The sequence below is a fragment of the Ranitomeya variabilis genome, chromosome 1 (assembly GCF_051348905.1).
Source record: "Ranitomeya variabilis isolate aRanVar5 chromosome 1, aRanVar5.hap1, whole genome shotgun sequence".
Taxonomy (NCBI): domain Eukaryota; kingdom Metazoa; phylum Chordata; class Amphibia; order Anura; family Dendrobatidae; genus Ranitomeya; species Ranitomeya variabilis.
Window position 1 is genome coordinate 902104261 of NC_135232.1, and position 26086 is coordinate 902130346.

The following is a 26086-nucleotide window of genomic DNA, read 5'->3' on the forward strand; positions in this document are numbered from 1 at the left end:
TGCGAATCCCAATTATCAGAAAAAACCAAAATATCATCCAGATAAACAATCAAAAATTTATCCAGATACTTCCGGAAAATGTCATGCATAAAGGACTGAAAAACTGAAGGCGCATTGGAGAGCCCAAAAGGCATCACCAAGTACTCAAAATGACCTTCGGGCGTATTGAATGCGGTTTTCCATTCATCACCTTGCTTAATGCGCACAAGGTTGTACGCACCACGAAGGTCTATCTTGGTGAACCACTTGGCCCCCTTAATCCGGGCAAACAAGTCAGACAACAGCGGTAAAGGATACTGAAATTTGACAGTGATCTTATTTAAAAGCCGATAATCAATACAAGGTCTCAAAGATCCGTCCTTTTTTGCCACAAAAAAGAATCCCGCACCAAGAGGGGAAGAAGACGGACGAATATGTCCTTTCTCCAGAGACTCCTTGATATATGAACGCATAGCGGTATGTTCAGGTACCGACAGATTAAACAGTCTTCCCTTAGGAAATTTACTGCCTGGGATCAAATCTATAGCACAGTCACAGTCCCTATGAGGAGGCAGTGCACTGGACTCAGACTCACTGAAGACATCCTGATAATCAGACAAATACTCCGGAACTTCCGAAGGCGTAGAAGAAGCAATAGACACAGGCAGGGAATCCCCATGAATACCACGACAGCCCCAACTTGAGACTGACATAGCCTTCCAGTCCAGGACTGGATTATGGGTCTGTAACCATGGCAGCCCTAAAACAACCAAATCATGCATTTTATGTAAAACCAGGAAACGTATCACCTCGCGGTGTTCAGGAGTCATGCACATGGTAACCTGTGTCCAATACTGCGGTTTATTTGCTGCCAATGGTGTAGCATCAATACCCCTAAGAGGAATAGGATTTTCTAATGGTTCAAGAGTAAAACCACAGTGCTTAGCAAATGAGAGATCCATGAGACTCAGGGCAGCACCTGAATCTACAAACGCCATGACAGGATAAGATGACAGTGAGCAAATCAAAGTTACAGACAGAATAAATTTAGGTTGCAAATTACCAACGGTGACAGGACTAACAACCTTAGCTATACGTTTAGAGCATGCTGAGATAACATGTGTAGAATCACCACAGTAGTAGCACAAGCCATTCCGGCGTCTATGAATTTTCCGCTCATTTCTAGTCAGGATTCTATCACATTGCATTAAATTAGGTGTCTGTTCAGACAACACCATGAGGGAATTTGCGGTTTTGCGCTCCCGCAACCGCCGGTCAATTTGAATAGCCAGTGCCATAGTATCATTCAGACCTGTGGGAATGGGAAAACCCACCATAACATTCTTAATGGCTTCAGAAAGGCCATTTCTAAAATTAGCGGCCAGTGCACACTCGTTCCAATGTGTCAGCACGGACCATTTCCGAAATTTTTGGCAATACACTTCAGCCTCGTCCTGCCCCTGAGACATAGCCAGCAAGGCCTTTTCTGCCTGAATCTCAAGATTGGGTTCCTCATAAAGTAAACCGAGCGCCAGAAAAAACGCATCAAGATCAGCCAATGCCGGATCTCCTGGCGCCAGCGAAAAAGCCCAATCCTGAGGGTCGCCCCGTAAGAACGAAATAACAATTTTTACTTGCTGAGCAGAATCTCCAGATGAACAGGGTTTCAGGGACAAAAACAATTTACAATTATTCACGAAATTCCTAAACTTAAACCTGTCTCCGGAAAACAGTTCAGGAATCGGTATTTTAGGTTCTGACCTAGGATTTCTGATAACATAGTCTTGTATGCCCTGCACACGAGTAGCCAGCTGGTCCACACTTGTAATCAAGGTCTGGACATTCATGTCTGCAGCAAGCATAGCCACTCTGAGGTAAAGGGGAAGAAGAAAGAAAAAAAAACAAAAAAAAAAAACTCTGAATCTTCTTTCTTATAATCCCTCTTCTGCAATGCATTAAACATTTAATACGGGCCTGGCAAACTGTTATGACCCCAATGGCGAGGGTCTCAGAGGAACGTGGAAGTCTGCAGAATACAAAAATCCAGCTCATAGGGCAGTGGTAACTGGGTTGACCATATATCTACTCCTAACGCCAACACCAGAAGTAGCCGGGGATCATTCCCACGTTGATTCTAGACGACACGCGCCAGCCGGAGAATCCAGCCACCCCTAGCAGAGGAAAACAAAGACCCTTCCCGCCTCCAGAGAAGGGGACCCCAAAGCTGGACAGAAGCCCCCCACAAACAATGACGGTGAGGTAAGAGGAAACGACAAACACAGAAATGAACCAGGTCCAGCACAGAGAGGCCCGCTTACTGATAGCAGAATAAAGAAAGGTAACTCATACGGTCAACAAAAACCCCATCAAAATCCACACTGGAAATTCAAGAACCCCCGAACCGTCTAACGGTCCGGGGGGAGAACACCAGCCCCCTAGAGCTTCCAGAAAGGTCAGGATATAGATTTGGAACAAGCTGGACAAAAATACAAAACCAAAACAAATAGCAAAAAGCAAAAGGCAGACTTAGCTGATATAACTGGAACCAGGATCAGTAGACAAGAGCACAGCAGACTAGCTCTGATAACTACGTTGCCAGGCATTGAACTGAAGGTCCAGGGAGCTTATATAGCAACACCCCTAACTAACGACCCAGGTGCGGATAAAAGGAATGACAGAAAAACCAGAGTCAAAAAACTAGTAACCACTAGAGGGAGCAAAAAGCAAATTCACAACAGTCTCCTCCTCCTTTTAGTCCTCCACCTCTTTTCTTTTCGCATGACTATATGTATTTGTGTATTTTCCATGTGTTTATTTTGTCTTCTGAGCAGTTTGTCAGCTTTTGGACACCTTTTAAGGTATTTTCTATGTGTTTTCTATGTGTTTGTATGTGTTTGTGTTTGCCTGCCATTGGTTTCAATGGGGTTCGACAGTGTTCATCGAACGTTCAACGAACATTCGTCGAACATGCCCCAGTTCGACGAACTGAACTCAAACACTAGGGGGGTGGCTCAACACTAGTCCCTAGAGGTGTTGGGCCTATGTTGGCTGCTTTGCCTTCACTGTCCAGTCCAACTAATTCTAATCATGTCAATTTGTTTGGGGTTAGGTGATTGTGGTAGCCATGTTATTTAATGCAGCACTCCGTCCCTCTCCTTTTTGTGATCTAGCCATTATGTAGCCTGGAGGTGTGTTTTGAGTCATTGTCCTATTGCAACACAAATGATGACCCACCAAGTTCAAAGCAGATGGAATGTCATGTAGTAGCAGAGTGCTGTTATAGTCATGCTGGGTAAGTGTGACTTGGAATAAATCACCAACAGTGCCATCAACAAAGCACTCACATATCATTCCATCTTCCCTTCCATGCTTTTCGGTAGGCAGAAAACATGTAGAAAACATCCAGTAACAACTTCTGTGACTATCTCACAAAAACATGATGTTTGGTTCATAGTCTTTTCTGGGCAGTTGATGTTGAGATGTGTATACTGCTCACTGGCTGTGCATCATTGATGTAATCTATTATCTGAGGTGATGTCATTTTGAGGTTTCTGAGGCTGATAACTCTTATGAACTTATCATCTGCAGCAAAAGTAATTATTGATCTTTCCTGAGACACTTCTCATGAGAGCCCTTTTCATCACAGCGTTTGATGGTTTTCATGCTGCACTTAGGGATATCTTCAAATTGTTAGCAATTTTCTGGATTGATCAACCCTCGAGTCTTAATGTAATGACAAGCTGTCCTTTCTCTTTAGTTAGTTTGGTGGTTTTTGACATATTCTGGCTTAGAGCAGTTGTGGTATAGAGCTCAGCTCTTTATGGAACTGTGTACCAACACTTCCTCTGCAAAGCATACCTGATGGTTGCAAACAGTTTCTGAATATTAGAAACTAGTTGGTCGTCTGGGGCGCAGGCAATTTCCGAAAAAGCAAGCTGGTCAAATGTAAATGTACACTCACCGGCCACTTTATTAGGTACACCATGCTAGTAACGGGTTGGACCCCCTTTTGCCTTCAGAACTGCCTCAATTCTTCGTGGCATAGATTCAACAAGGTGCTGGAAGCATTCCTCAGAGATTTTGGTCCATATTGACATGATGGCATCACACAGTTGCCGCAGATTTGTCGGCTGCACATCCCAAAGATGCTCCATACAAGGCAGGATGGATCCATGCTTTCATGTTGTTTACGCCAAATTCTGACCCTACCATCCGAATGTCGCAGCAGAAATCGAGACTCATCAGACCAAGCAACGTTTTTCCAATCTTCTACTGTCCAATTTCGATGAGCTTGTACAAATTGTAGCCTCAGTTTCCTGTTCTTAGCTGAAAGGAGTGGTACCCGGTGTGGTCTTCTGCTGCTGTAGCCCATCTGCCTCAAAGTTCGACGCACTGTGCGTTCAGAGATGCTCTTAGGCCTACCTTGGTTGTAACCGGTGGCGATTTGAGTCACTGTTGCCTTTCTATCAGCTCGAACCAGTCTGCCCATTCTCCTCTGACCTCTGGCATCAACAAGGCATTTCCGCCCACAGAACTGCCGCTCACTGGATTTTTTTTCTTTTTCGGACCATTCTCTGTAAACCCTAGAGATGGTTGTGCGTGAAAATCCCAGTAGATCAGCAGTTTCTGAAATACTCAGACCAGCCCTTCTGGCACCAACAACCATGCCACGTTCAAAGGCACTCAAATCACCTTTCTTCCCCATACTGATGCTCGGTTTGAACTGCAGGAGATTGTCTTGACCATGTCTACATGCCTAAATGCACTGAGTTGCCGCCATGTGATTGGCTGATTAGAAATTAAGTGTTAACAAGAAGTTGGACAGGTGTACCTAATAAAGTGGCCGGTGAGTGTATTTAGTGACATGATGAACACAGACAGGTATCACTAACCTGGAGCCTTCTATTTTTATATAACTGTCTACAATGTAGTGTTGAAATAATTTACCTGGAAGCATCGTATGAGACATCTTTGATATACTTGAACATCTGTGCCTAAGCGTTATGGTTTGTTAGCAATGTTTGCAATTTATCCATTAAATCTTGTCGACATTTTCTGTTGGCTGGATTGTCAATATGATGCTGCAACGCAGCGTCAAAATCGAGAATGAAAAGGCCTGTGTAAATTGGGTTAACCCCTTCAGGTGGTTGTAAACTTCCCACCATGTGATAAACCTGGCCATGTATTTTGAAACAATATGGCCCCCTTGCCAGGAATATTTACAGAGTTCACTTGAACTGATGCAAAAGCCAAAGCATTATTAAATTGTCATATATTTTGCAAATAGTTTTGAGCTACGTGATCATTCTTTTCAATAAGTGTCTGAAGTTCTTTACAAACAGTAATGGCATGTAATTGAACCTTTCCCTTGTGGCAACAGATGGAAGCAGATTGGTCATGACTGACTTCACCTAAAAAGAGCTTTGCTGAACAATGTGGACATACTTTATCCATACTCCCAACACTGTGGGTTTTAACTTCATTGTCTGGAAGTAATAAGCGAGCACAACAGTATGTCTTTGGAAGTGAATGTTGGCACCTCCTTGCACAGATGTCTTGCTGTAGACTCAGGAAGTAATCAGGTGGAACTAAATCAATACAGTGCTCTTGCAGTAGTGTTCTACGCTGATTCACTATCTGTTGTCTGAGCTTCTGTTGAGTCTCTCTGTGGTTTTCAAGTCTTTGTTTCCTTTGTTCATGAGGTTGTAGCCTGTTTGATGTTCGCTGAGATGGTGTCTGAAGAGATCTGGGACGTCTCCTTCATGTCGGCCTGCCTCGAGGCCTGCTTTTTATTCGCCTCTTCTTAGTGCAAAGTAATTCCAAACCCAAACAATGTCAGGTCTGCTCTCCAAATGCAGCGTGAAATGTACAATAGGCCGTGCATGTTTCCAATAGAATAAGCAGTGCATGTTTCCAAATGTGTTTGCATATGTGACTCACCTGCAGTGAAGTGTGCAATCTGTTTGGATTTGTTTGTGATGTCTGTAATCAGCTTTGTGGTAGTGTGCTTTAGGTAGTGTGGTGCCACCTGCAGGTCATTTTTCATTACTGCAGGTTTATGAAAATTAATGTTTAAACTATATTTTGTGATCACATCGTGGATGTGTGGTTTGTTTGGCTATTTTCTTGCTGAAGGAGGCAAGTTTACCTTTCAAATGGTGTATCATTTGTGTGTGTGGGTGCAGTATGAACGGAGATACAAAGGAATCACCGAAAAAGAGTGTTTAGAAATAATATATAAGGATTCTGCAAATGTTCATTGACACTTGACAAAGCATACTTGTTCACTGGACGCCATTCCAGGTGGCCACCTGATGAAGTTGCTTGAGAAAATGACAATAGTCTGTAAAGTTGTCATCAGAGTGAAAAGGGGGTACTTTGGTGCTTCTAAGGTTTAATGCATATTTTGGTTTGTATCACAATTTTTTTTACTTCTTATTTCCATGTGTTCTTTTCTGGTTTTGCTGCCTTCAGGCTGAATCTACAATGTGCACATTCTAATAAGAAAAAGAAAACCATTGCATGAATCAATGGCTCCAAATTTTTGATGGGTACTGTGTATTTTTTTGTTTATGGTTGCAAGTATCATCTGTGCTAAATAAACTGTTATATATCTACTGTCATAGCAAAAAGTTTTGAGACTAACACAATTTTTGGTATTCACAAAATTTGCTACTTCAGTTTTTTTTTTAGATCTTTCAGTCAGATGTTTCTATGCTTAATGAAGTACAAGGGTATTTCATTAGAGAAAATAATTTTATCCCAGTACTCAATTGTCCAATAGCAAAATAAGAGGAAATTGTTTTTTTTATTACATTAATTTTCAAATATGAAGCAGCAAACTTTGTAAAAAACAAAATTTGTGTCATTCCATATGCCTGTATATTAAAACAGTAATATGCAAAATTCTAGTAATTCCATATATACAGCGAGATGTGAATCTCCAGCATGTAGTGAATACATCTTATGTATCTGCATAATTTTATTCTTAGATTTACTTTGCACACACAGCTCTGAAGTGCATAGAAAGTGCAAAGATGGACGGCACTGGTCGTGAAAAGGTGATTTTCGATGCTGTAGACACACCTGAGGGTCTTGCCGTTGATGCCATCAACAGAAAACTTTACTGGACAGACAGAGGGTACATATATTTTATCAGTCAACATTAGTAATTGCAGTATCACTGCATGACTATTCTTGTACAGTGTGCCCCAATAGCTGAAATAATTAATAATTAAAGAGAGATACATTCAGCCAAAAATTGTCATATCGCTCCAAAGTAGCTCAAATATAATAAGTATGTAAAATAATTCTCTCTAAAGTGCAGCTGTTTTTCCAGATCTAGCTATATGTAGCTCTTCACAGCCAGCCATGGTCCCCCAGTCTTCTACTGCTTACATCATCATGATTTTTCCTACCTCTTGGCTGTGTCACATATATTGCAATCATGTTTCCATTTCTTTCACATTCGAACAATATGCATATGTCCTGTTTTAGACATCCATCATTTAAAAAAAAAGGACAAATAGTTTTCTATGTTAATAAATGCAATTGATCCATAATAAATGGATGCCATATGGATGGTGTTTGTATGACATCTGCCTTTGTACTCACCCATTTAGATTGTGCAAGTAAAATCTCAAAAATGCATGAAATTACTGCATGCTGCAATATTTTACATGTGGACCACTGGTCCATGTGGAAAAACTCTTATCTGAACTACTCCATTGACTTACAATGGTCATTGTGCTGTCCATATGCTATCCATTTTAATTATGGACGGCACATAGACATATGCAAGGAGTTTGCTGATCACTGATTGAGCACTCTCTGGGTTACATGGGGGATGTGGAATATCAGTGCTGGGGTAGCAATACTGCAGCAAGACATATTCTTTCAAAGCATTAGCTGCCTAATTGGGGGAAGCCGGCTGTCAAGCAGCATGATGCCTGTAGTCCCGCCATGTCAACAGGATGATAAACTGCTGCTCTGTTGATAGGGAGTAGCTGAATCTCTGGCAGGAGCGGTCAATGACCATCACCGGACACAACAGGCAGGTTGTTGCCTCTGTTAGCAACTACATGCCTTTTTTTTTTTAAAGTCCCGGATATCCCCTTTAATGGAACACATGTTGATTGTGTCACAGTTAATAGTGGGGTACCATAAGGGTCAGTATTGGGCCCTTGTCTTATTATTATCCATTCTAGTAACCTTTAAGAAGGCCTACGCAGTAAAGTTTCAAAATTTACAAATGATACTAAGCTCTTTGATGTAATCACCACAGTTGAGGATAATTTAATATTATAGAAGAATTTAGGTAATCTGGAGGCATTGGTCAAAAATGGCAATTGTAGTTTAACATAGAGAAATGTAGGGTCATGTACTTGGACTGAGGAAACAATGTACAATTACATACTAACTATAAAAACTCTAGGTAAAACTGTCACTGAAAAAGACTTAAGTGCACTGTTGCACTGGTAATTATCAGGGCTAGGCAGCTGCTGCCAAAGGCAAATAAAGTTATGGGATGCATTAAAAGAGGCATAGTTTTGCCTCTATTTAAGTCACTTGTCCACACTTAGAATACCTTGTATAATTTGGGTTCTAGTGTGTAAGAAGGACATAGCTGAACTGGAACAGGCACAGAGAAGAGTAACCAAGGTTATAAAGGTAATGGATGGACTGCAATACCAAGACAAGTTCTGAACAGGAAACCACCGGTTAAATCTGACATGGAGAAGGACTTGGGGATCCTAGTTAATGATAAACTTACCTGGAGCAGCCAGTGCCAGGCAGCAGCTGCCAAGGCAAACAGGATCATAGGGTGCATTAAAAGAGGACTGGATACACATGATGAGAGCATTATACTGCCTCTGTACAAATGCCTGGTTAGATCGCACATGGAGTACTGTGTACAGTTTTGGGCACCGGTGCTCAAGAAGGGTATAATGAAATGAGCGAGTACAAAGGAGGGCAACAAAATTAATAAAGGGGATGGGGAACTACAATACCCAAAGAGATTAGCAAAATTAGGATTATTTAGTCAAGAAAAAAGACGACTGAGGGGCAATCTAATAACCATGTATTAGTATATAAGGGGTCAATACAAATACAAATATCTCTCCGAGGATCTGTTTATACCAAGGAAGGTGACGGTCACAAGGGGGCATTCTCTGCGTCTGGAGGAGATAAGGATTTTCCACCAAAATAGAAGAGGATTCTTTAATGTTAGGGCAGTGGGAATCTGGAATTATAGACTTTGAGGTGATTATTTCAATGCACAAATATATGAATGGATAGTGCAGAGGTTATTCTATTGATCTTTTTACACCATGGCCTGCAATAATGGACATCTGAGACTATGGAACTCTTTGGCATAAAATGTTATAGTGTCGGACTCACTAAACAGGTTCAAGGAGGCCTAGACGCCATTCTAGATTAATATAATATTACAGTTTACTAGATTCACTGATGGGACATTGATGCAAGGGCCTAGTCTGATTGCCATATGGAGTCAGGAAGAAATATTTCCCATAATATAGAGCAATTAGAATCTGCCTCATGGGGTTTTTGCCTTCCTCTGGATCAACATGTTGGGTCATAGGTTGCACTTGATGGACTTGTATCGTCTTTAAATCTTAAACAATGAAACTATGTACAAAATATTTTCCTCTAAATGAGCCCTGATTTGTACTTTTGTGTCTCTTAACTTTGGAATAAATCTCCTTTTGATGGAATTACTCTTTAACTTCCCTTTGCCATGGTTTTGTATTAAAAAAATAGTAGTTTATATATTATAAAAGGCTGTTTCCAAACCGATGACTTGCGTTTTTATTTTTTTTACTTTAACAAGTAGAAAATCTTGCATAGAAACCAGTGATCTAACTGGAAGGCACAGGAAAATAATTGTGGAGGAAATTGTGCAACAGCCAATAGGAATTTGTGTTCATCCAAGTGCTGGGTAAGAAATTATTATTCATAATCGTATTAATACTAAATTAAAAATAGAAACACATTTAATTTAAATGGGTATTATCATGTTATTAAATTGTGTTAATTAATAAGACCACAAAAAAATAAGCATGTTTGCAATTGACTTGCTTTTTCTATCTGCTGTCATTTTTCTGCATTCTTTTATCTTACATACAGTGCCCTGCAAAAGTATTTACCCCCTTAGCTTTTTAGTTATTTTGTTACATTACAATCTGCATTTAAAAATTTTTGTATTCCGATTTGTGTGTGATTTATCAGCACTAAATAGTCAAAGTTGGTGAAGTGAAGTGAGAAAAATATAGGCATAAATTCAATTTATGGGAACAATTAACTGAAAAAATGGCATGTGCATATGTATTCACTCCTTTTGCTATGAAGCACCTAAAAATTTTTGATGCAAGCAATTACCTTCATAAGTCAGTGAAATGCTTAGTGAAAGGAAGCCCACCTGTGTTCAATCTAAGTGTCACACGGTCAGTCAGTATGTACACACCTTTTCTTAAAGGCAACAGAGGCTGCAACACCATTAAGCAAGAGGCACCACTAACCAAACAATGTCAGGAAGTTCAAGGAGATCTCCACACAAGTCAGGGACAAAGTTGTTCAGAAGTTCAAGACAGGATTGGGTTTTAAAAAAAAATATCCCAATCTCCTCTAGTGCACCATCAAATCCATTACCATCAAATGGAAAGAATATGATACCACAACAAACTAGCCCACAAAAACTCTCAGCCTGGGCAAGGAGGGCATTAATCAGAGAGGTAGTACAGAGATCAAAAGTAACTCTGCAGGAGTTGCAGAGTTCCCATGCAGATACTGGAGTATCTGTCCATATGAACAAAAAACATCAATCCATAGAGGTGGCCTTTATGGAAGAGTGGGCAGATAAAAGCCTTTACTTACACACAAAAATTGTAAGGCTCATTTTGAGTTTGCCAAAAGACATGTGGGAGACTCCCCAAATGTGTGGAGGAATGTGTTGTGGTCAGATGAGACCAAAATTGAACTTTTGGCAGTCAAGGTAAATGTTATGTCTGGCGTCAAACCAACACTACTCATCACCAAGTACACCATCCCCACAGTAAACGTGGTGGCAGCATCATCCTCTGGGAATGTTTTTTGGCAGCAAGAAAAGGGAAAATGGTCCCAGGTAAGGGGGAAAATGTATGGTGCGAAATAGAGTGATATTCTTGAGCAAAACCTGTTACAGTCTGTCAGTGATTTGAAACTGGACGGAGGTTCACCTTCCAACAAGACAAAGACCTAAAGCATACTGCTAAAGCAACACTTGAGTGGTTTAAATGGAAATGTGTAAATGTTTTCGAGAGAACAAGTCAAAGCGGGGACCTTAATCCAATTGGCGGGGACCTTAATCCAATTGAGAATTTGTGGTCAGACCTGAAGATTGCTGTTCAGCAGAGGAAACCATCTAACTTGAAGGACCTGGAGCATTTTTGTATTCAAGAATGACCAAAAATCCTAGTGGCAAGATAAGGAATGCTCATAGAGACTTATTCAAAGTGCCTTTCAGCTGTAGTTGCTGCAAAAGGAGGCTCTAGAAAGTACTGACTTTAGGAGGGTGAATAGTTATGCACATTGAAGTTTTCAGTTAATTTGTCCTATTTGTTGTTTTCTTCACATTAAAAAGAAAACCAAATGTACACAGTTGTAGGCATGTTCTTTACATGAGCTGATACAAACCCTAAAAAAATTGAAATTCCAGGTTGTGAGATAGCAAAACATGAAAAATGCCAAGGGGGGTGAATATTTTCGCAAGCCAAAGTAGTGTGCTGCTTGTTTCAAAGGAGCTTATCCACTAGAGTCTTGTCTTGTGTGTGCAGTAGTTACATTCAAGAAGAGTTAACTCCTAATATGGCAGCATGGTGGCTCAATGGTTAGCATTGCTGCACTGGGGTCCTGGGTTCAAATCCCACCAAGGACAACATCTGCAAGGAGTTTGTATGTTCTTCCCGTGTTTGCTCGGGTTTCCTCCCACACTCCAAAGACATACTGATAGGGAATGTAGATTGTGAACCCCAATTGGGACATTGATGATAATGTCTGTAAAGCGCTGTGGAATTAATGGCGATATATAAGTGATTGAAAAAAAAGTAACATCTTAATTAGTTCTCTACAGCCCTATGATCACTATACAGCAGTTAGCTGCTCACACCCCTCACAAGATGCTCTTAACAGTTATGCAGAATTACAATCCCCCTACTCTTAGCATAGCCAGTTTCAAGAGCAGTTCTTCCTTCTAATCACAGCTCTCACTGTCCTGTTAAAGTCTCTGTTATCTCTATAGGGAAATGTACTAATAAAAGTGTATACTCAGGAAAAGCACTGACATAACATTAACCTCTTCCCGACCTTTGACGCCACGTAGGCGTCATGAAAGTCGGTGCCAATCCGACCTTTGACGCCTATGTGGCGTCATGGAATGATCGCGTCCCTGCAGATCGGGTGAAAGGGTTAACTCCAATTTCACCCGATCTGCAGGGACAGGGGGAGTGGTACTTCAGCCCAGGGGGGGTGGCTTCACCCCCCCATGGCTACGATCGCTCTGATTGGTGTTATGATCTGGTGGCCTAAGAGCAGCATGAGACATACTCTGGAGAAGGTGGTACCTGTACTGACCGCAGACCCTGAACTTAACACCGCAACTAAAAGTAGCCGTGGAATGTACCTATCACTCCCTAGACATCTCGACACAGCCGGAGGACTAATTACCCCTAGAGATAGAAAAGGGAAAACTATCTTGCCTCAGAGAAAATTCCCAAAGGATAGACAACCCCCACAAATATTGACTGTGAGAGGAGAGGGAAAAACATACACAGACTGAAATCAGAATTTAGCAAAGGAGGCCACTTCTAGCTAAATAGAAAGGATAGGACAGAGTACTATGCGGTCAGTATTTAAATACTAGAAAATATCCACCACCGAAAATACAAAATCTGCATCTCCAGAGATACTAGCTTGGCTAAACAAATCCTTATACAGACCAAGCTGGACAAGACAAAAACATGGAAAAGAACTGAACAATAAGGCCACAGCATGTGGACAGCAAAAATCAAGGCCAGAACTTATCTTTGTTGAAATGAACATCAAAGCAGGAGAGAGCAGGCAGGGATGTGAATCCTCCAGGAACAATGGACAACTTGCACTGACTAAAGGGTCAAGCAAGGCTAAATAGCCCAGTCAGGATTGCAAAAACTTGACACACCTGATGAATGCTGCGATCCAGAGACAGCAGCACTACCACTTATAACCACCGGAGGGAGCCCAAGAGCAGAATTCACAACAGATTGGCTGTTGAAAGTGAAGCAGCCAATCAGAGCGATTTGTAATATTTCACTATAAAAACTGGTGAAATATTACAATCCAGCCATGGCCGATGCTTCAATATCATCGGCCATGGCTGGAAACACTGGTCTGCACCCCCCCACCGCCACCGATCTCCTCCCCAGTCCTCCATCCTGTGCTCCGCTCCCCTCCGTCGTCCTGTCCGCTCCCCCGTCCTCCTGTCCGCTCCCCCCGTGCTCCGATCCCATCCCCCTGCTCCGATCACCCCCTGCTCCGATCACCCCCCCTCATACTTACCGAGCTTCCCGGTGTCTGTCTGTCTTCTCCACGGGCGCCGCCATCTTCCAAAATGGCGGGCGCATGCACAGTGCGCCCGCCGAATCTGCCGGCTGGCAGGTTCATTCCAGCTACATTTTGATCACTGTGATAAAACCTATCACAGTGATCAAATTAAAAAAAATAGTAAATGACCCCCCCCTTTATCACCCCCATATTTAGGGACAATAATAAAATAAAGAAAATATATATTTTTTCCACTAGGGTTAGAACTAGGGTTAGAACTAGGGGTAGGGGTAGGGTTAGGGGTAGGGTTAGGGTTAGAACTAGGGTTAACGTTAGAATTAGGCTATGTGCACACGGTGCGGATTTGGCTGCGGATCCGCAGCGGATTGGCCGCTGCGGATTTGTAGCAGTGTTCCATCAGGTTTACAGTACCATCCGCTGTGCCCATGGTGCGGAAAATACAGCACGGAAATGCTGCGTTGTATTTTCCGCAGCATGTTAATTCTTTGTGCGGATTCTGCAGCGTTTTACACCTGTTCCTCAATAGGAATCCGCAAAAACACTGGAAATCCGCTGTAAATCCGCAGGTAAAACGCAGTGCCTTTTACCTGCGGATTTTTCAAAAATTATGCTCACACGAATCCGCAACGTGGGCACATAGCCTTAGGGTTGGAATTAGAGTTAGGGCTGGAATTAGGGCTAGGGTTGGAAATAGGGTTAAGAATAGGCTTGTCATTAGTGTTACGGTTAGTGGTGTGTTGGGGTTAAAGTTGTGGTTGGGGTTAGGGTTAGGGTTGAGATTAGGGTTAGGATTAGGGTTGGGATTAGGGTTAGAGTTGTGGTTAGGAGTGTGTTGGGGTTAGGGTTGTGATTAGGGTTATGGCTAGAGTTGGGATTAGGGTTAGGGGTGTGTTGGGGTTAGTGTTGGAGTTAGAATTGAGGGGTTTCCACTGTTTAGGCACATCAGGGGTCTCCAAACGCAACATGGCGCCACCATTGATTCCAGCCAATCTTGCGTTCAAAAAGTCAAATGGTGCTCCCGCCCAAACAGTGGTTTACCCCCACATATGGGGTATTAGTGTACTCGGGACAAACTGGGCAACAACTATTGGGGTCCAATTTCTCCTGTTACCCTTGTGAAAATAAAAAATTGCTTGCTAAAACATCATTTTTGAGGAAAGAAAAATGATTTTTTATTTTCACGGCTCTGCGTTGTAAACTTCTGTGAAGCACTTGGGGGTTCAAAGTGCTCACTACACATCTAGATAAGTTCCTTGGGGGGTCTAGTTTCCAAATGGGGTCACTTGTGGGGGGGTTTCTACTGTTTAGGCATATCAGGGGCTCTGCAAACGTAACATGATGCCCGCAGACCATTCCATCAAAGTCTGCATTCCAAAACGTCACTACTTCCCTTCCGAGCCCCGGCATGTGCCCAAACAGTGGTTTACCCCCACATATGGGGTATCAGTGTACTCAGGAGAAACTGCACAACAAATCTTGGGGTCAAATTTCTCCTGTTACCCTTGGGAAATTTAAAAAATTCTGGGCTAAAAAAATATTTTTGAGGAAAGAAAACACATTTATTATTTTCACGGCTCTGCGTTATAAACTTCTGTGAAGCACTTGGGGGTTCAAAGTGCTCACCACACATCTAGATAAGTTCCTTTGGGGGTCTAGTTTCCAAAATGGGGTCACTTGTGGGGAGTTTCTACTGTTTAGGCACATCAGGGGCTCTGCACATGCAACGTGACGCCCGCAGAGCATTACATCAAAGTCTGCATTTCAAAACGTCACTACTTCTCTTCCGAACCCCGACGTGTGCCCAAACAGTGGTTTACCCCCACATATGGGGTATCAGCGTACTCGGGAGAATCTGGACAACAACTTTTGGGGTCCAATTTCTCCTGTTACCCTTGGGAAACAAAAAAAATGTGGGCTAAAAAATCATTTTTGAGAAAAGAAAAATTATTTTTTATTTTCATGGCTCTGCGTTATAAACTTCTGTGAAGCACTTGGGGGTTCAAAGTGCTCACCACACATCTAGATTAGTTCCTTGGGAGGTCTAGTTTCCAAAATGGGGTCACTTGTGGGGGAGCTCTAATGTTTAGGCACACAGGGGCTCTCCAAACGTGACATGGTGTCCGCTAATGATTGGAGCTAATTTTCCATTCAAAAAGCCAAATGGCGTGCCTTCCCTTCCGAGCCCTGCCGTGCGCCCAAACAGTGGTTTACCCCCACATATGGGGTATCATCGTACTCAGGACAAACTGGACAACAACATTTGGGGTCCAGTTTCTCCTGTTACCCTTGGGAAAATAAAAAATTCCGGGCTAAAATTCATTTTTGAGGAAAGAAAAATTATTTTTTATTTTCACGGCTCTGCGTTATAAACTTCTGTGAAGCACCTGGGGGTATAAAGTACTCACTATGCATCTAGATAAGTTCCTTGGGGGGTCTAGTTTCCAAAATGGGGTCACTTGTAGGGGAGCTCCAATGTTTAGGCACACAGGGGTTCTCCAAACGCGACATGGTGTCCGCTAACGATTGGAGCTAATTTTCCATTCAAAAAGTCAAATGGCGCGCCTTCCCTTCCGAGCCTTGCCGTGCACCCAAACAGTGGTTTACCCCCCCATATGAGGTATCGGCGTACTCAGGAGAAATTGCCCAATAAATTTTAGGATCCATTTTATCCTGTTGCCCATGTGAAAATGAAAAAATTGAGGCTAAAAGAATTTTTGCGTGAAAAAAACGTACTTTTTCATTTTTACGGATCAATTTGTGAAGCACCTGAGGGTTTGGCTCTCCAAACGCGACATGGTGTCCGCTAAAGATTGGAGCCAATTTTTCATTCAAAAAGTCAAATGGCACTCCTTCCCTTCCGAGCCCTGCCGTGCAACCCAAACAGTGGTTTACCCCCATATATGAGGTATCAGCGTACTCAGGATAAATTGGACAACAACATTCGTGGTCCAGTTTCTCCTTTTACCCTTGGGAAAATAAAAAAATTGTTGTTAAAAGATCATTTTTGTGACTAAAAAGTTAAATGTTCATTTTTTACTTCCATGTTGCTTCTGCTGCTGTGAAACACCTGAAGGGTTAATAAACTTCTTGAATGTGGTTTTGAGCACCTTGAGGGGTGCAGTTTTTAGAATGGTGTCACTTTTGGGTATTTTCAGCCATATAGAACCCTCAAACTGACTTCAAATGTGAGGTGGTCCCTAAAAAAAAATGGTTTTGTAAATTTTGTTGTAAAAATGAGAAATCACTGGTCAAATTTTAACCCTTGTAACTTCCTAGCAAAAAAAAATTTTGTTTCCAAAATTGTGCTGATGTAAAGTAGACATGTGGGAAATGTTATTTATTAACTATTTTGTGTCACATAACTCTCTGGTTTAACAGAATAAAAATTCAAAATGTGAAAATTGCAAAATTTTCAAAATTTTCGCCAAATTTCCGTTTTTTTTCACAAACTCAGAAATTATCAACCTAAATTTACCACTAACATGAAGCCCAATATGTCACAAAAAACATTCTCAGAACCGCTAGGATCCGTTGAAGCGTTCCTGAGTTATTACCTCATAAAGGGACACTGGTCAGAATTGCAAAAAACGGCCAGGTCATTAAGGTCAAAATAGGCTGGGTCATGAAGGGGTTAATGTAATTGTTTGGGGTGTTTAATTAATACAATGCAGAGCATGAACTGCCATTCAGCTGGTGACACAGGCAGAATAAAGTTGTAAAGCTGAGTTTTATATTAAAAACCTTGAAAAGCTAATAGCCTCCCTACACAATTTGCACAGATAATAAAAATATGTAATGGTGGAGGGCAGAAAATTCTCATTCTCGGTAAGCTTAAGTATCAGGGAATGTAACCAAAATTTCTATTTCAGTAGTTGAAGTTCATTTTCTGTCTTAGTGCTTAATCTGTCTTTATGTATATTACATGCAAAGAGAAATCCAAGACTTTTCGGCTTTTAGGTCTTGCAACATAAACAAACACGAGACCACACAGCTAGTAATCCTAGTAAAACAAAACAAGTAAAACAATCCAGTAAAACCAAAAGAAGAGTTGATGCATAGAGTAGACTTTTGGCAAAGGGATTGAAGGACTTGTGGTGGGGAAGGCCAAGAAAGGAAAAGAAAAAGGGGGACAAGGATATGAGAAAGAGTGCATGCAGGCCATACACAAAGAGTTCCAAATATAGCAGAATTGTTACTTCCTACCTAGTCCTTGCTGGACTAACCAAATACTGAACCACAGGGCGCTAGTAAGTGGATAGGAGATGTCACAGAATTGTAGCACAAATGGAGTAGAATATTAAGGGCTCATACCCATATGTGTGAAAAAAATGTTCCGATATCAGGACCAAAAAAATGGATGAGTGTCATGCGGGTACAATCTGATTTTTTTACACCTAGCATCCAATTTACATCAGAATGCAGTGCGATTGCTAGCTGATTGCAATGCGATTTTAACAAGAGCTATTACATAGAGCAAATCTAATTTACACATTGTTTTGAAAGGAAATATTCTTCAATATATAGATATAGATAAAAAGCTGGCAATTCATCTGCTGCGTACAGTAAAATCACAGCGTGACAGGTTAGAATAGAATAGATTAGAATGGATATAAACACATAGAATAGATAGATGTCAGTGACACACACACACACACACACACACACACATATATATATATATATATATATATATATATATATATATATATATATACATACATATATACAGTTGTGCTCAAAAGTTTACATACCCAGGCAGAATTTTTGCTTTTTTTCAGAGAATATGAACGATAACACCAAAACTTTTTCTCCACTCATAGTTAGTGGTTGGGTGAAGCCATTTATTGTCAAACTACTGTGTTTTCTCTTTTTAAATCATGACAACCCAAAACATCCAAATGACCCTGATCAAAAGTTCACCTACCCCATTGCTTAATACCATGTATTGCCCTCTTTAACATCAATGACAGCTTGAAGTTTTTTGTGGTAGTTGTGGATGAGGTTCTTTAATTTCTCAGATGGTAAAGCTGCCCACTCTTCTTGGCAAAAAGTCCCCAGTTCCTGTAAATTCCTGGGCTGTCTAGCATTAACTGCACACTTGAGATCTCCCCAGAGTGGCTCAACGATATTGAGATCAGGAGACTGAGATAGCCACTCCAGAACCTTCACTTTGTTTTGCTGTAGCCAATGACAGGTCGACTTGGCCTTCTGTTTTGGATCGTTGTCATATTGGAACGTTCAAGTATGTCCCATGCGCATCTTCTGTGGCTGATGATTGCAAATTTGCCTCCAGTATTTGCTGATAATTTGCTGCATTCATCTTTCCTTCATCTTTGACCAAGTTTCCTGTGCCTTTGTAGCTCGCACCTCCCCAAAACATCAGCGATCCACCTCCATGCATTACAGTAGGAATGGTATTCCTTTTATCATAGGCCTTGTTGACTTGTCTCCAAATGTAATGATTATGGTTGTGGCCAGAAAGTTAAATTTTTGTCTCATCACTCCAAATTACCTTGTTCCAGAAGTTTTGAGGCTTGCCTCTGTGCTGTTTTGCGTATTGTAGGCAAGATACTTTGAGGCATTTGCGCAGTAATGGCTTTTTTCTGGCGACTCGACCATTCAGCCCATTTTTCTTCAAGTGCCTCCTTACTGTGCATCTTGAAACAGCCACACCGCTAGTTTTCAGAGAGTCCTGTATTTCAGCTGATGCTATTTGTGGGTTTTCTTTGCATCCTGAACAATTTTCCTGGCATTTGTGGATGACATTTTTGTTGGTCTACCTGTCCGTGGTTTTGTTTTTACAGAGCCCCTGATTTTCCATTTGTTAATCACAGTTTGAACGCTGCTGACTGGCATTTTTGTATCCTGTTTTATACAGTTCAACTACCCTTTTCCAGAGATCTGTTGACAATTCTTTTGCTTTCCCCATGACTCACTATCCAGAAACTTCAGTGGCTGGATGAAAGATGCAAGAGTCTGTCTGGATCCCAGAAACTCACTCAGATTTTATGTACACACACTGATTACAAGCAAACAGGTCACAGGTGAGAATGTTACCTTTAGTAGCCATTCAAACTCATTTGTGTCAACTTCTGTGCATGTTATCAGGCCAAAATCACCAGAGTAGGTGAGCTTTTGATGAGGGTCATTTGGATGTTTTGGGTTGTCATTATGATTTAAAAACAGAAAAAACAGTAGTTTGACAATAAATGGCTTCACCCAACCATTAACCATGAGTGAAAAAAAGTTTTGGTGTTATCATTTATATTCTCTGAAAAAGGCCAAGAAAGCAAAAATTCTGCCTGGGTATGTAAACTTTTGAGCACAACGTATGTATATTTATTGCATAGATAAAAGAAAAGCCAGCAATTCAGCAGCCATGTGCTCTTAAATCACAGCAGGACCCGAAAGGATAGCATAGATGGATTACATACAGTATATACACATAAAATAGGTAGATATACAGATGTCAGTGACATATACAGTCAGTGGAATGTGTGTGCAGCTTACTGTACATGTATTTAATTATTAAAAGATTATTTTTCTGAAACATTGGCGTAACCGGCAGCGGGAAAGCTGATAGCTGATGTTTATAGCCTGGGAAGGAGGTAATGCCCATGGAGCTTCCCAGGCTATTATTATCAGCTCACAACTATATACTTAGTCTTTACTGGCGATCAAAATGGAGGACCCCCCAAAAAATGACATAAGGTCCCCCTATAATTAATAACCTGCAAAGGCTATGCAGACAGCTGCGGGCTAATATTAATAGCCTAGAAAGAAGCCATGGATACTGGACCCCCAGGCTAAAAACATCAGCTCTCAGCCAGCCCAGTAAAGGCGCATCTCTAAGATGTGCCAATTCTGGCACTTAGCCTCCCTCTTTCCACTTGCCCTGCAATGGTGGCAAGTGGGGTGATAGTTTGGGGGGGTTGATGTCACCTTTGTATTGTAAGGTGACATCAAGCCCTGAGGTTAGTAATGGAGAGGCGTCTATAAGACGCCTCCATTACTAAACCCATAGTCATATTCTATAAAAACACAGGCACCCAGAATAAAGTCCTTTAATTGAAAGAATGACACAGACTCCTTTAATAAATCTTAAGTAAAATATACTTACGACATTGCCAATTCCACCGACGCTATTGTCCCCTGCAAAAGAGGTAAAATAATAAACAACAATATTCCTCACCTTTCCGCAGAGAAGATGATAATCCATTTGTCCCACAACGGGTCCAGCTCTGCTGCAACTAGATGGCAGGCTGTATGGTTGCATGATGCCATCCTGCAGAGACACTGAGCAGCGTGTGCACAGCCAATGAACTTACTTCACCTATGTGACGTCAGCGCGAGCGCCGTGGAAAATCTATATATGTCACTGACATATTTATATCTATTCTATTCTAACCTGTCACACTGTGATTTTACTGTACGCAGCTGCTAAATTGCTGGCTTTTCCAAGGACATCTGTGTGTAAAAATTGGACAGCACTCGAATGGTCCGAGTGCTGTGAGAATTTTTTTCTCGCACCCATTTACTTGCAATGGCGAGTCTCATTCAAGAAACGTGGCAAATCACAGCATGCTGTGATTTTGTCTCAGCCGGATTTCAGCTGAGAAAAAAAATCGAAGATGAGATGTAGCCCATTGAATAACATTGCTCAGAGTGCAATCCGAATTTTTATCGGCTTTCACTCGTCCGTTTTTCTGGCAAATGAGTATGAGCTCGTAGGCAGAGTATAATCAGTATGTTTAATGCCATATGTCTGACCAAAAGCTAACCAGTTTTAAGCAATGATCAGGCACTGCAGATTTAGTTACAAACTGATGAAATGCTATTTTTTTTTCTGGATTTTATTTGAAGCATTGAGGATTTTATTGTGGACTGATTTCTCCATTGTAGTCAATGGAGAGCATCGTCAGCTACTCCATTGCTTGTCTGCAACAGAATGGACGCGCTGCAGACTGCAAAAGCTGTTTCACGAGTGCTTGTGTATTATGGATTTTTTGCATAACATTGGAACAAATTTAGGTACTTACAAGCGGTGTATGTTTTCTGTCATGCCTGAAAACACCCTTAGGGTATGTGTCCACGTTCAGGATTGCATCAGGATGTGGTCAGGATTTTTCATCAGTATTTGTAAGCCAAAACCAGGAGTGGAACAATTAGAGGAAAAGTATAATAGAAACATATGCACAACTTCTGCATTTATCACCCACTCCTGGTTTTGGCTTGCAAATACTGATGTAAAATACTGACCAAATCCTGATGCAATCCTGAACGTGGACACATACCCTTAGACAGATAAAAATATTTATAGGATTTTTGCCCAGCTTATCTTCCTCACACAATTGCCCCAAAGAACTTAATAATTTGTGTAATTGGAAGGGCAAGAAATACATTTAAAAAAATATCAGAGATGTGTAACTAGCAAACTAGTGGGAGATTGTGGCTCTGATGTAGCGATCGTTTGAGTGGCCTTCCAATTCTCATCTATTATGAAAATCTGCCCCAAGAATCATTAATGCTATGTGCCCATAATCAGGGTGCAGCGTATTTTTGCTGCATCCAAAACGCTGCGTTCTAATCACACAGGTAAATCAGCATGTACTCCAGTCCTTAAATGGAGTACATTTCTTCTGGAGGCACATGACACTTGTAAGATGCGTCAAATTCAGTAAGTTGTGTGCGCCTGTTTGGTCGCATCTTACTCAAGAAGGCCCGGTCATTAAGGCTAGTAAGTGTTTTTGACATTTTGGGCCCATACCATGTCCCAGATTTCATATAGAGCATGGATAGTTAATTACTATGACATGAGTTACACAATCTCTTAGAGTTAACATTGGGATTTCTCAAATTGCTTTAAAAGACTGCACTGATTTATGATTTCTTCCTTTTAAGGAGGTTATTTTGGACAGATATTGGACCCAATCCCCATATTGGAAGCTCCAGTCTAGATGGTCATGAAAGAGTGGTTTTGATCAACACCAATTTAGTATGGCCTAGCGGAATTACTGTGGATACCCTCACAAATAAGCTGTATTGGTGCGATACCAAGAGATCTGTTGTTGAATCTTCTGATTTGGATGGATCAAACCGACTCATCCTGTCCCAGAATGATGTAGGTGAGGTTTTTGGGGTACTATTCTTTCGTGTAATTAAATTCTTTACCTTTTGATGCATCTACATGGACACTATGCCACATTACAGGATAAATTGGATATATATGAATTAACTTTAGATATTATCAAATTGTTTACTTTATACAATGTTATGACTTTCCTATACCCCCATGTCCTATCCAATGGTTAATAGTATATATTTGTTGCCAAGTTGCAGCCTTTATCTGGCTGAGTCATTCAGAGTAGGTTGATGGATTTGGATTTGAGAACCTACACTGAATCTTATGTTGGATACAGAATCTAAAACTCATGTAATATGGAGAACCAGTGTGGAGGTTCCATATTGTGCAATGCTCTATTATAAATGTAGACAATTGCTATTTATGCAATTCTTTCCTATGCGAAGGTTCCCTAAAGGTTAGACTAAATTTTTACTTACATTTTTTTTAAATGTTATTTAAAATATTTCAAACAGCGCTGTGGGAGGAAATAAGGTGCACAAACAGGACGGAGCAAAGGAGGGGGATGTAATTAGATAAAATTCCTGAAGTCCAGTGATCAAATAACTAAATTAAATAGACAAATAAGCAGTGTTCATAGATGCTTCATTTCATAGCTGGAATGTCCACTGGTAGGTACAGTTGTACTCAAAAGTTTACGTACCCAGGCAGAATTTTTGCTTTCTTGGCCTTTTTTCAGAGAATATGAATGATAACACCAAAACTTTTTCTCCACTCATGGTTAGTGGTTCAGTGAAGCCATTTATTGTCAAACTACTGTGTTTTCTCTTTTAAAATCATAGTGACAACCCAAAACATCCAAATGACCCTGATCAAAAGTTCACATACCCTGGTGATTTTGGCCTGATGACATGCACAGAAGTTGACACAAATGGGTTTGAATGGCTACTAATGGTAACATTCTCACCTGTGACCTGCTTGCTTGTAATCAGTGTGTGTGCATAAAAGCTGAGTGAGTTTCTGGGATCCAGACGGACTCTTGCATCTTTCCTCCTGCCACTGAAGTTCCTGGATTGTGAGTCATGCAAAAAGAAAAATAATTGTCTACGGATCTATGGGAAAAGGTAGTTGAACTGTATAAAACAGGAAAGGGATACAAAAAGATATCCAAGGAATTGATAATGCCAGTCAACAGCATTCAAACTGTGATTAACAAATAGAAAATCAGGGGCTCTGGAAAAACAAAACCATGATCAGGTAGACCAACAAAAATATCGTCCACAACTGCCAGGAAAATTGTTCTAGATACAAAGAAAAACCCACAAATAACATCAGCTGAAATACAGGACTCTCTGAAAACTAGTGGTGTGGCTGTTTCAAGATGTACAATAAGGAGGTACTTGAAGAAAAATGGGCTGCATGGTCGAGTCACCAGAAGAAAGCCATTACTGCGCAAATGCCACAAAGTATCTCTCCTACAATGCGCAAAATAGCACAGAGACAAGCCTCAGAACTTCTGGGGCAAGGTAATTTGGAGTGATGAGACCAAAATTAAACTTTTTGTCCACAACCATAAACGTTACATTTAGAGAGAAGTCAACAAGGACTATGATGAAAGGAACACCATTCCTACTGTAAAGCATGGAGGTGGATCGCTGATGTTTTGGGGATGTGTGAGCTACAAAAGCACAGGAAACTTGGTCAAAGATGAAGGAAAGATGAATGCAGCAAATTATCAGCAAATACTGGAGGCAAATTTGCAATCATCAGCCCGAAAGCTGCGCATGGGACGTACTTGGATGTTTCAACATGACAACGATCCAAAACACAAGGCCAAGTCGACCTGTCTTTGGCTACAGCAGAGCAAAGTGAAGGTTCTGGAGTGGCCATCTCAGTCTCCTGACCTCAATATCATTGAGTCACTCTGGGGAGATCTCAAGCGTGCAGTTAATGCTAGACAGCCCAGGAATTTACAGGAACTGGAGGCTTTTTGCCAAGAAGAGTTGGTAGCTTTACCATCTGAGAAAATAAGAACCTCATCTACAACTACCACAAAAAACTTCAAGCTGTCATTGATATTAGAGGGGGCAATACACGGTATTACGAAATCGGGTATGTGAACTTTTGATCAGGGTCATTTGGATGTTTTGGATTGTAATTATGATTTAAAAAGAGAAAACACAGTAGTTTGACAATAAATGTTTTCACCCAACCACTAGCCATGAGTGGCTTTATCGTTCATATTCTCTAAAAAAAGGCCAAGAAAGCAAAAATTCTGCAGGGGTATGTAAACTTTTAAGCACAAGTGTATATGAAGCACCCGAGGATTCAAGCCGACAGTATTGTCAGAATGGGCTGCCGCCCCGCATGGGGGAGAGAGGAAGAGATATAGTCTTGCTGGATGGTAACCTGGGCACCGGACCCGTCCCTTTTTAGAATAAATGGGAAATAAATAGAACGATAACTGTTAAAAGAATCCATGCACCAGTTTGTCAATCTGCACTTCACAAATGTAAATGAGAAATATTGCAGTGAGTAATTTGCAGGAGTAAAGAGGTTCCTTTACCTGCTAAAGGTGAACATCAAGGTTCCGTGTGGTCTTCAAAAGGTCTTGCATTTCTCCAGTAAAAGTGGAGACGAGAGGCTTGGTTGAGTGTTCCTGCTGTAGTTTGATCGTGGTGCAGCAGTGCAGCCCCTGCTGGTGGCGTGCGCTGAGAAGAGATTACTGCTGGTTAACCTCAGCGGTAAGGGACTTGCTGACAGTTCGTGGTGACGTCACTATAATCCAAGACCAAGTCGAGCCAATAAAATCCAATGCGTTACAAAAGCTGTGGCATTCTTCATCGGGGATAGCTCAGCTTGGTTCAACTAAACTTATATAGTGGCAGAATCGGATACGTAATTTGAGTCCATTTATCATATACCTGACAGCTTCAGTACACCGTTTAGATACAGTCCAGCCAGTTACTGTGCACTCGGTGTAGTTTTATACTCATTTAATAATTAAAATTAGTAGCTTCCTGAATTCTTAAACGATGTCTCTTTGTATTTCATGTACATGGATATAAATTTAGCAAGGTTTTGTACTAGAAGCCAACTAGTTGCATAGAGCCGTCTCCATAATTATTGGGGATTGATTGGTATGACATTTATAACTTCATGGACGTAGTGCTATGGCTTGGCATCCAATTAATTATTGTATTATGTATTTGGTTATTTTATTATTTTTTACTTTTTTATTTTCTTACTGGAATCCAAATAATTTGACCTCACTGTTCAGGCCATCAAATCCATTGTGTTTCTTTATCAGACATCTTTTTGACAAAATCCCCTTCCCTCCGATCTTTTTTTACTATTTGAATACCCCATATTTAAGTCTCTGAAATGATGCCCTCATGTTTTTCTGCATAATGTTTGGACATCAAA

General features: G+C 41.0%; 1 protein-coding gene across 6 annotated transcripts in view; it reads left to right on the forward strand.

The window, feature by feature from the left end:
* The window catches only part of EGF (epidermal growth factor), a 236617-nt gene that overhangs the window by 96388 nt on the left and 114143 nt on the right, over positions 1-26086 (forward strand). For 4 of the 6 annotated variants that reach the window (XM_077278954.1, XM_077278944.1, XM_077278957.1 and 1 more), the window contains 3 exons: positions 6972-7120; positions 9833-9940; positions 22480-22703. In XM_077278954.1, the coding sequence (XP_077135069.1) occupies positions 6972-7120; positions 9833-9940; positions 22480-22703 (481 nt within the window). The remainder of the gene's footprint in view (positions 1-6971; positions 7121-9832; positions 9941-22479; positions 22704-26086) is intronic. The other 2 variants (XM_077278948.1, XM_077278955.1) reach the window with 1 other exon arrangement.